The sequence below is a fragment of the Alosa alosa genome, chromosome 10 (assembly GCF_017589495.1).
Source record: "Alosa alosa isolate M-15738 ecotype Scorff River chromosome 10, AALO_Geno_1.1, whole genome shotgun sequence".
Classification (NCBI taxonomy): domain Eukaryota; kingdom Metazoa; phylum Chordata; class Actinopteri; order Clupeiformes; family Clupeidae; genus Alosa; species Alosa alosa.
The window spans coordinates 13,847,697-13,859,183 of NC_063198.1; the positions used below are offsets into that span (position 1 = coordinate 13,847,697).

Sequence of the window (11,487 nt, forward strand, 5' to 3'; positions counted from 1 at the left end):
GTATAAACATAATGTTTACCGTCTGCAGCATAATTAAAATAAAGTAATTTCTTTACAACTAATTATTCATTTGATTATCTACAGTACTTGTACAGTTTAGACCACAGAAATACGTCTCTGCAACATCGAGCCGCAGGCTGAATTGCGACTACTCTAACATTAGAAATCCGACTAAAATGTGCGCATACATGACGCCCATGAATCAAAGCCGAAGACCATCGCCCTCAGGTCTTCAACTGCGACGGAAGTGACCGGTGTTCTTCGAACTAGTAGCGAATTCTACTGCGATGTCGATGTGTTGTTGATCCATACCTTGGTGTATGATTTGGGCTTTTCCATCTGCCCATGTCTCAAACCAACCCTGTGGAGTATACCTGATCGAGGAGTTACCGGCTATTTCTCTGTATACGTCGACTGTCCGATCATTTTGGAGTGCACTTCTTTATATTTTGTCAGGTCAGTGACAGCAGGACTCTGGTGTCGTGCCGTGCCGGGGAAGGACTGTGTTGCCGTAGATTTAGCAAGCGTAGCTAACTTTTTAAGAATGAAGGGATTATACATGTTGGACATAGATCAGATACGTGTGCAACACACGAACATTAGCTGAATGAAGAACAGATTCAATGCAGTGTTATGGCGGAGGAGGTATCTAGCTGGCTTTCAAGGGTTCCTCTGTGTTATAGCTAGCTCGCTAGGTTAGCTAGCATAGCTAATTTACTTAATAGTTAGCCTGTAAATATGTACGTTATATATGAATACTGTAACCTAACAGCCGTATATCTAACGTGCAAGTTAATTTCGTGGTCATGATCTACATCTGTCTTTGTACAATGTATCAGAAACACATGAGCTGTGCTGTATGACAGTGGTCATAAGGTTGCCATTTGAGAGTTAATCAAGTGAAGAGTGATTAACAGCTGTTTCTTGCTCGGAGTGTTGGTAACGGTGCAATCTAGCTAGATACATAATATCTTTTACATTGTCTTTTTGATAATTACCCAAGGTAGCTGACACCTTGACCCACCGATGGTTTGTTTGTATAGCATAGCATAGCTAGCTACCTTAGTCATGGTCTGTTGTTTAGTGTTAGTAAACAACCCAATTGGATGGTCTTGAATCTTAAACCCATGACATGGCCAGGATGATACCAAAGCAACCGTAATTTCAGAAGATGAAGCCACGTCACCAGATTGAAAACGTGCTTGATATTCATACATGCATTTTTGCTGAATTGACAATTGATATTTTGACTGTCAAATGTAACCTAGTCTTAACTTGGAAGGGTTAGTATGAATTTGGGCTGTATTCATAACAAGTCAGGGACTTCGATGTTCTCACTACCATGGCATACAGTACAGCCATATTTGCTACACCAGAGAGATCCTTGTCTACTCATCATAATAGTTACAACTGCTGGGTCATCATTGTGTTCTGTATCACAGTCACTATCAGTCCTGTTATAGCCTAATAACTAATCTACATTCATCTTGTCATTTGCAGGAGGTAGGGTGTACCTCAGTGAAGATCCATCCAGTCCTACTGTACAGCGTGTCTATAGGGGTGTGGCACAGAGTTGTGTAACTCCGAAGTGGGAGAACAGGTAAAGCTCTGTGTTGACAGTCAAGGCTGTCTGTAACAACTACAGAGTTTACCACTGCCAGCTGTCAAAAATACGTCAAGTTTCTAAGAACATCATCTACGTACGTTCTACATGTTATAATGCTAAATATCTTGTGCCTGTGTCCTGCTCGCTCTGCTACAGGTGGTCTCGGGCCCCACTGTGGATCCCCAACTGGAGCATCGGGAGGTGGCAGGCTCAGGCAGAGCAGCATAGCAGGGCCATGAGTGGGCAGGCGGGGGCCGGGGCTGGGATGCGGGGTCGGCGTGGGGGACGGGAGCGTGACCGGGAGCCACCGCTGTCATCGGTGTATCAGCATCAGTATCCGCACCTGCAGCAGCAGGGCATGGACGCCTCGTGCTGGCTGGCTCCCAGCGCCCTGCGCCGGCTGGTGGAGCTGCCGTCCCCGCCGCTCTCCCGCCACCAGCTCAAGCGGCTGGAGGAGCACCGCTACAGCAGCTCCGGCCGCTCCCTGCTGGAGCCCATCATGCAGCGCTACTGGGAGTGGCTGGTGTGCTGCATGCCCGCCTGGATCGCGCCCAACCTCATCACCATCGTGGGCCTGGCCACCAATGTCTTCACCACCCTGGTGCTAGTCTATTACTGCCCCACTGCCACTGAACAGGTATGCCAGGAAGCATGTTATAGCATTTTATGCAAGGGAAAAATGGGGAAAATAGGAAGAGGTTTTCAGTTGGTCTCTTATGGTCTCACTTGGCACATTATTATAAAGAGTCATTTGTCATGTTCTAAGTTATAAGGAATGTTTTTTCCATGCAGGAGGGATCCTGTTTTTTTGCTATGCAGTTTAGCTTAATTTAACAATTTCGTTAACAGCTTCAGAGTCATTGGAATGGTTATATGACTTTTTCCGGGTTGAATGATGGCCGTCTCGCTTCCCCCTATAGTCTGTGAGCAGACAGCCTTGTAACTTTGGTCCGGCAAGCCGCAGGCCTCAGTGTCGGAAAGTCTTGCAGTCTCGCAATGTAACAAATTGCTTTACGGCACTACACGCCAGGCACCAGCTAGAACAAGGTAGAGATGGAGTTTCTCGGACATTCGTCATGGCAGAGCCGGTGAAAAGAAGCAGAAAGCGAGTAAACCGTTGTCGGAGGAACAGGGAGAGGAACCGGCAGACTGACCGAGTGAGGAGTGTCGTAAAATATATACTCTAAAGCTGTAGGGGAGCTCTGTAGAGAAAACTGCGAGCAAAAAATCAAGAAAACAGCAAAGAAATTGGCAAAACTGCATAGGGTCTCTTTAAGTGAGTCTTTTTGAGCTGAAACTGAATTGAAAATTGTTATTTGTTTGTTTTTTGATGGGTACTTTGAATGTTATCTAACCATACAGTATTGTCAGCTTAGTATTGAACGTTATCAAATGTCGTTGAATGTGCTTCAACATTAAGATATAAGATTATCGCTAATTTGAAAGGGAAAAAATTGAAGGGTCAACATGTATTGATTGTAGTCTACTGCTGCATGATGACAACTAGCAGAGCAAATAATTAGCAGGAATAGCTGTTGTTAGGCTCTCTGTTTTACACTGAAATGTACACTGATATTCAACTCTGGTGCCAACTGGTTTGGCATAAAGCAACATTTCATTTCAGCTGGTAAAATAGCTATTGAATAAAAATCCTTCCTCATGTAGACATGTGAATAACATTGATTGTATGGGATTACCGGTATTCAACAATTAAAAAATTGTGCTGTTCATAAAAATCTACCATTGTGCTCAGTAGGCTGTATCACATAGCTTGTAGGATCTACCTTCAATAAGTGATGAGGGTGGGTGCATAGGTATAATTATCCTCTTTGCTGTACTGATGTGAAGCGTGATGGCTATATTTGCCCTTTTCAACATTTAGAAAGGTAAAAATTCAGCTTGCTCTGAACTTCTTAATGTGTTTGTGCAAACTGAATTAATTTATTTATTCTTTTAATGAACAAATGATGTGTGGTAACACTTTTTATCTGCCACTTTGTTTACTCTGCTGTGGCGGGGGTAGAGCCTCCAAAATACCTCAGGCTTTCTTTTCTGGACACATACCGCGTGGTCACCCCTCTCAGGTTGCAAACATAGTCTACATCTGATACTGTTTGCCCAGTGCAAGCATGTCCTATCATGTAATATACTACACAAGTGGAGAACACTTAATATGCACGTTATAGCATATTTTAAGCATTGCGCATGCAGGCTTTCCCCATCTAAGAAAATCTAAGGTTAACTTTTAGCAACACAACAAATAAACAACAGTATATTAATGGCATATATGCTGTCAGAAATCATTTGGAAGAAGCACCAGGTTGAGAAAACTGAGAAATCGGCATGTTGAGAAATCTGGAACTGCAGTTAGTCTGCAAGTGATCAGGATATCATGTTCTGTATCGTTTGCCCCGAGGTCCTTCAGTAATGGGTCCTATAATGTCTTTGCCAGGGACGCATGGAGTCAGTTTTGCCAAGCTGGTAGGGTTTGACCTTAAGAAGGGTTCACCTCCCCAAATGTGTTCTTAAACTTTTGCCTACGATGTCAAATTAGGTCTACAGAGCCAGCCGACCTAGAATGAAGACATGAAACTTTTACTCGCATCTGTTGTTTTTCCTCTAAAAATAACCCTATCTCTATGTCATACGCCCCTCACATTTCCTCTGTAGGACAAAGGTTGAGGTAACTCAGGCACATAAGTGGAGAGGAAAGCGAAAGTTCTCCAGTTTCCAAGAATGCAGTACTTGGCTGCTCTGCAGCACTTAAGTCTGCAGAGATTAAGCCTTATGCAACATAGAGTATTTGTGCTAACTCAGGTTGGTTCCTGTCTGCTATACAATCTAAAGACATTGCTTGTTGATGAGACCAATTGTTGGAGGCTTTGAAATGGAGTAGGTGAGACAAAAGGGGAGTGGGGCAAATGAGTTTGGCATAAGGAGAAAATGGCAAAAAGATCACTGTCTGTAAAGATTATGCCAGTTTCTAGCTGATAGCTTTAGGGGAGGCAGTGCCCTAGGTTTATAGGACAAAGGTTATCTTTAAGTACAGTTCCCGAAATAGACTAATGGCATATCAAGAATGTGATCAGTGACTGATAAATCATACATTATGACTTCTAGTTTCTTTATGTGTACTTTTCAGGTTTTTTTCAAGAAAAGCCTTGTTTCTAGTTCAGTGCATACTGGAAATGCTAGTAAACATAGGAAGCATCCTTTTTTCTGTTACACAGAGTATTTGACGTCATAGCAGATTGAATATCTTGGCCTGCTTCAGTGGTTGCTCAGTAACTTGTAAATGAGGAGCCGCATGTTTCATATTTGTGTAACCCTTTTAAAGAGCTTGCATAACAGGGTTTCACTCCTTGTCAAAACAGATGGCAACTATTAGTTATGCAAAGAAATATGAATAACAATTAACATGGTCAATGACAAAGCCACTGTTTTGCTCACTATCTTAAATGGATAATATTACAATTACTCAAATGTGCTTCCTTTGTTAGGAAGGACATAGAATCTAATCTAATCATTTGTATTAATCATGCAATAAAACGGATTGTGTCACACAGAAATCACAGCAGTCATGTCAGTTCCTAGCACGGTGTGCTTACTAATGATTCCCATTTTTCTTCAGGCGCCACTGTGGGCATATCTGCTCTGTGCCGTGGGCCTGTTTATTTACCAGTCGCTGGATGCCATTGATGGAAAGCAGGCCAGGCGCACTAACAGCAGTTCACCACTGGGAGAGCTTTTTGATCATGGCTGTGACTCCCTGTCCACAGGTAGGCTACTGTGCTGGATACTGCCCACTGTTGCTGTAGTCTAAAGGATCCTGTAGGTGGCGTAGGACCACCACGGCATTAAACTCTTGCTCTGCCCTCTCTTCTAGTGTTTGTAGTCCTGGGTACCAGCATTGCCGTGCAGCTGGGCACGAACCCCGACTGGATGTTCTTCTGCTGCTTTGCGGGCATGTTCATGTTTTACTGTGCCCACTGGCAAACCTATGTCTCCGGTACCCTGCGTTTTGGCATGTGAGTGTGAACACTGGGGGCCTCAAGGAGGGTAGTTGTTATATAAATAAGGGCTTAAAATGTATAACTATTGGTATGTGGAATATACACATATACACAAGTCTATACACACAAGTCTGTTGTGTAAATAGGTATTGTGTAATAACTTTTTTAAAAAAATGAAAAAATGAGGGGTTTCTCCATCTGAAAACATTGTGAACCGCTCAGGAATTGGAGGAGGTGGGTGTGTTTTGGAAAACAAATACATCATTCAGTGTAATGCATTGCATCTTGTGTCAAGAGGCAAAATACTTAAGCTGGGCTTAAGATGTGCAGTTTAATTTATTGACTTATTTTCTACTCCCACTCACCCAGTTAGACAGTGTTTTGGGAGAGTGTTCCGCTCTGATTCAGTCTCTTTTATACACTGGCCAGATTTGATGTAACAGAGGCACAGATCTGTCTAGCCTTGTTGCAGATGTTCACAGCCATTGTTGGCCCCAGGTTTTGGAACATTACGGTAAAAGTTCAGTGCCTTTTTAATGCCGTTTGCCACCTCCTTGGGCTGCTTAACAAGTAGTAATAAGCAACTCCGCCTATTCTGTCCAACACAGATTGTTGCTCTGCATGGCACAAAAGCAAATTTCTCAAAAATCACTTTTTTTTTTTAACATCTGCTCTGTGATCACAGCCAGCACTGTGCTTAAGTACTGATGTTTAATTTATTAGTCTTAAATTAATGTGTATTTGAAGTTCATAAGATTTGGCTGGGTGGTGTTGTGATTGGAGTGGTTGCTCTGAAGTACTGGAATGGAAAGCCTGGTCTAATGGTGCAGCGTTACAGATGGACGCTCCAGACTGTGTTTGACCAGAGTACGGGGCAGCTGTGTGTTTGTGGACAGAGTTAATTACTGTTCTAATCCATGCTCTCAATCCCTTCTGCTCTTTATACCCCGCTCAGCATTGATGTGACTGAAGTGCAAATCTTCATTATTATCATGTATTTGCTGGCTGCCATTGGAGGATCCGCTTTTTGGCAGTCTCCGGTAATTCTGTGCTCTTTTTCACTAACTCTGACATTTTCTGAGGGAATTTGTTTTAACTTTTTTGTCTTAAGCTGCAATGGATTGCTGATTTAGCCATTTAGCGATGACATACTAACGATACAACTTAACTTTGATTGCTTGTAGTGAGCAAAATCATTTCTACATTGTTGGTGGATAACAATGTTGCTTGACCCCCTTAGGCTAAATGTGTCAATTTATTGAACTGGGATATATGTCCATTCAGTTTGTAACTGTGATGTGAATGAATGTGTCTCTGATCCCCTATCTCATTCCCTTTCACAGATCCCTATAATTAACATTCAAATGAAAATAGTTCCCGCCATATGTACATTCATAGGGGTTATCTTTTCCTGTACTAATTACTTCCGGGTTATATTTACTGGAGGTGTGGGCAAAAATGGATCCACAATAGCGGTAAGTAGTCTTTCAGTTGACATTTCCTGATGTTTTATTCATATGTTGGATTTTTACCTGCAGTGTGACGACCAGTGTGATCTTGTTTTGTTTGTTGTAGGGAACAAGTGTCCTCTCCCCTGTCCTTCACATAGGTTCTGTTATAATCCTGGCTATGATGATCTATAAAAAATCAGCTATTCAGCTTTTTGAAAAACACCCATGTCTGTATATATTGGCATTTGGCTTTGTGTCTGCCAAGATCACTAACAAATTAGTGGTAAGTTTACTTCATTAGATATTTAAGAACTTTTATTATGAGCTAAAGTTGCCTGAATCTAAAAATCACATACTGTTTATCTTTGTCTCAGTAAGTATACAGTGCTTGTGTAGAAATGTGCAGAGTGTAGTCAACTGTTTCTTTCTTTCTGTGGTAGGTTGCTCATATGACAAAAAGTGAAATGCATCTTCATGACGTAGCATTTCTTGGCCCTGGACTACTGTTTTTGGACCAGTATTTCAATAGTTTTATTGATGAATATTTGGTGCTTTGGATCGCCCTGGTAAGTTAATAATCACTCCTGCAATTCTTTTGAGGCACATTCGAAGTTTCAGCTTTCTCCAAAATGGGAACTTTCCCAGGGACTAGGGGCTTTGCAGTAGTGATCATAAACTGGTTGCATTTATTTTATTATACAGAGATCTTGGAAATAAGCTAATATTTGCACTGTTATTTAGCTTTTACCGTCATTCTCAGTGTTCATATGTAGGTATTGCTGTATTTATAACAATTCATGATATCTGTTGACGTGAAAGAGCTTATATGTTTCCACATCTTAAAAATGTTTATAGAGCTTTATCTTATAAGTACCATCAGTTAGTCATTCTTAATGAAATCTTTTATGTTATGGAAATCAAAAGACAAACTGGTGCATTTTCATCTCCATTGGCAGATTCTTTCTTTCTTCGATCTGGTGCGTTACTGTGTCAGTGTTTGCAATCAGATTGCCTCCCATCTTCACATCTTTGTCTTCAAAATCAAGCCACTGACCATGGCACCTATTCAGTGATCAATCTCCACTGCCAGCTATATGATGAGTACACTTGTTTCTATTGCTCTGTTTTGCTTTCTTTTTGTCCAGGACAGGGTAGAGTACTGAGCATCGCTAATGCAAATGAACAATAAGGTCTTTCCCAGGAGGATTTTGTTAGACGTGTTATTTATTTCTTCCATCAATGTTAATGTGCATCCTGTGTTACTTTCTCATGCGCATCACAAAACACATTAACAAAAAAGATGTAATTTAAATCAGATTCACGTGCCCTTTAGATCTCTTAATGTGGGACAGAGTAAATTGATATAGTTTTCAATAGTAAGGAACTGTCTGAGTACTAGGTGCTATATTCTAACCATTATCTGCATATAATCATCCAGGCTTGAACAACTGATAAAATTATAGGTTCCCTGGCCTTCTTTTAAGCTTTTTTTACCATAACGGAGGGTATGAATGTTAAATCAAATTACATTGGCTTACAGTATATCAGCTAAACAATTGTTGAGAAATGTCATAGTGTACACACAAAATTAACCAGTCTTCATTTCCATATCATTTAAATGACACATTATGGAAATATTAAGAATTTGCCCATTGAAGACTGACTAACTAAAAGTAGATAACAAATGTATTTCCATTTTTGTGAACAACTGTTATGTGCCAGTTGTGATATCTCTGAAATTGAAGTTGATTTTCACACCAGGCAACATGTATTTCACTTGTGTCGTGGGTTTGAGAAGTATTATTTGGAAATCCATTTGAATAGTTGGTGTATCACACTTGTGTTGTGTTGCATTTGTCATTCGGAAATGGAAATGTAGTTTCTACAACAGTTGCTGCATACACTTCACACTTATGGCAGTGACAAGTCCTCACAATTTAAAATGTAGACATATTATGTAAATATAATCAAACTGCCCTTCCCTGTGAAACATACAAGATGTTGCAGTGTTTTGCATTCATTATTGTTAATCTGTGCTGCTCTGGACATGATATTCAGTTATATTCCATTATACTGTATGCAATTTATTTGTTTCTTTGTTACTGCTGCTGCATCAAATGTATCCCTTTTCTTGTATTTATTGTTTTTTTTTCTCTTTTTCTAAAAAAAAAGAAACCATTGCTTTGCGTGCCTGACATTCATGTTGCACTACTGCTTCCTGCCTAAAATGCTGAATGGATTCTAAAGTTCAAATAAAGTAGCAGAGTGTTATTTTGCTAAATTGACTAATTTATTTAAGAACAAAATTAATTTGGTTTCTCACTCATATCAGTTTTGCTGATGGGAACATTTTTGTTGTTATTGAAAACAGTAGTAAAGATGACCAGATAGTCAGTGTAAGTGTGTGAGGAGATTTAAAAATATATATGCACTGATGACCCAGCATGAAGCTCTGATCACCAGACGTTCTTTCCTCACATTTGTTGTGTCTCTGATACTGCATGTTCTGTGCATTATTACTTTCTAGTGCAAACCCAACATCTGTTATTTGTTTTATTTCATAACATTTAAAACATGCTACTTGTAGCATTCTCGTCCACTGTTCGGCAAACAAAGAAACTCTTTGGCACATACTAGAATTGTAGAATTGTTAGTGGAAGGAAAGGTAAAATTATAGTAGCTATGCCGTACATGTTGATGTCTTGTATTAATCGTTGCATACGCACATTGCTTACACAGAAATATACTAACAAGTGCTCCAGGGTCTCATGGCGTGGCTTTTCTCTTGTTTCGAACCATAGAACCATATGTGATGTCATATTGGCAGGACTAATTATGATATACTATTGTAATGGAACTGAGAGATTGCGTGTCTGGGCACATATTGTTTTGTTTTGTTTTTCTGTATTGTCGCTTATAGGTCAGTACTTAAACATTATTATTATTATTATTATTATTATTATTATTATAACTGTTGCCTTAAATGTAGTTTTGAACTATCCTTAAATCTTGGTTTAACGTTTCAAGTTCATACCTATCAAGCCTGTTATTACTCCTGTTGGTACTGAGAAATTGCTTGATTTCTCCCCCACCCTTTTAGTTTGTTTCTAGATGGCCAAGCTCAGGTATACTCAAAAATGCTTAACCGTGTTTGCATGAACCCACAGATGAGAGGAACAGACATGTGACAATCTATCCATTACATAACAATGCAGTTCTTCCTGTTCATTTGCAAATGCTGCTACCAGCCCTGTTGAATCTGTTTATGAGCATACTTTCTGCCTCATCCATATAATGCCTATAGTGTGTATCTTACTGGTGAAAGTATGAATGTTGGGTTGATCAAACTGATGGAGAAAAAATATGCCTGTTACAGACCTGTATCCTGAATATCTTGGAAAACTAGCCTACATGTTTGTCACTACCATCACAAGCAGTCACCCAACATGAAACTTTTTTCATTGTTTTTTTTTTTTTTGGACAAATGTCCATGGATAATGGCCATCTCACTGGAATGGCATTAACAAGCTAAATCTTCTTTATAGAGGTTTATTTGTGTTTTGCATGGCATGCTTGCCCATCAACTGTGTCTGTTAATTTGGTTTTTAGCTTTTTGTTTTCTTTGAGGGTATATCGATACATTTTAATTCATTAGATGAATTATTAAATAATATCTGTTAGCACAGGCAACTACTGAATGGGCTAACACTTATGTCATAGTCGTAATATATTCTGTTTATGGAGGCCAAATATTCTGTAAGGAAGTAAAGTTGTACATAAAACCGAGGCTGTTTTTTGAGTGGTTGAAATGTGTAGGCTGTTTCATATACATTATGGCCTGCTGTAGTGTCTTCAACTCAATCAGAAAACATGACAACATCACAGAATGTTTAGGTGTTCCACTAAAGCCTGTCAAATTTATGGCAGGGCAATGATAACTACTTCTGTGTACAGCTTTTCCTTTCCAATGTAAATGACTTTACATTGTGTGCTGACTGTTTCTGGCGAAATATGGCAAGCTGACTTTTCTGTCTCTATTGGTTTGTAAGAGTTGCTGTTCTCTCATTTTGGAATAAAAAAGCACCTGTAAAAATAAAGATAGCTATATTTATGATAACACCTGGTTTCATTTAATTTGTTCTATAAAAACACCAACAGTTTTTATTAATAATTATTACTATTATTTTTTTTTTATTTACACAGATTGGGTGCACGTTTGACAGCGTATTTTGCTGAGTGCATGCGCCCTGTGGCCAGAGCAAAGTCAGACGCACAAAGTGGACAGATTCAGGCCGAAGTTAATTAAAAAAAGATAGATAGATCAGAATTTAAAACTGGTTGCATGCCATTGGTTTATTCAATTTCACTTCATCGTAGAGCTCTCGGCCATTTCAAAATCCCCACCTTGACGTAGCTT

At 39.8% G+C, this 11,487-nt stretch overlaps 1 protein-coding gene across 2 annotated transcripts; it reads left to right on the forward strand.

Moving 5' to 3' along the window:
• The first annotated feature begins 235 nt into the window (after positions 1 to 235).
• cept1b (choline/ethanolamine phosphotransferase 1b) lies at positions 236 to 11,187 on the forward strand. Of its 2 annotated transcripts, none has more exons than XM_048255218.1 (10): positions 236 to 456; positions 1,501 to 1,600; positions 1,763 to 2,243; positions 5,238 to 5,385; positions 5,493 to 5,634; positions 6,049 to 6,133; positions 6,963 to 7,094; positions 7,195 to 7,353; positions 7,511 to 7,636; positions 8,027 to 11,187. In XM_048255218.1, the coding sequence occupies exons 1-10, from the start codon at positions 321 to 323 to the stop codon at positions 8,141 to 8,143; spliced, it is 1,626 nt and encodes a 541-aa protein (XP_048111175.1). In that variant the 5' UTR covers positions 236 to 320; the 3' UTR covers positions 8,144 to 11,187. The 2 variants fall into 2 exon arrangements, with proteins under 2 accessions (XP_048111175.1, XP_048111174.1); XM_048255217.1 differs by lacking the exon at positions 6,049 to 6,133 and adding an exon at positions 6,575 to 6,659.
• Positions 11,188 to 11,487: the final 300 nt, after the last annotated feature.

Excerpts from the sequence above, each read along its gene's own strand:
- cept1b (XM_048255218.1), top strand. The coding sequence starts at position 321 with ATGATTTGGGCTTTTCCATCTGCCCATGTCTCAAACCAACCCTGTGGA. Across the intron at positions 1,601-1,762 it reads ACTCCGAAGTGGGAGAACAG|GTGGTCTCGGGCCCCACTGT; the intron begins GTAAAGCTCTGT and ends GCTCTGCTACAG. Across the intron at positions 7,637-8,026 it reads TGGTGCTTTGGATCGCCCTG|ATTCTTTCTTTCTTCGATCT; the intron begins GTAAGTTAATAA and ends CTCCATTGGCAG.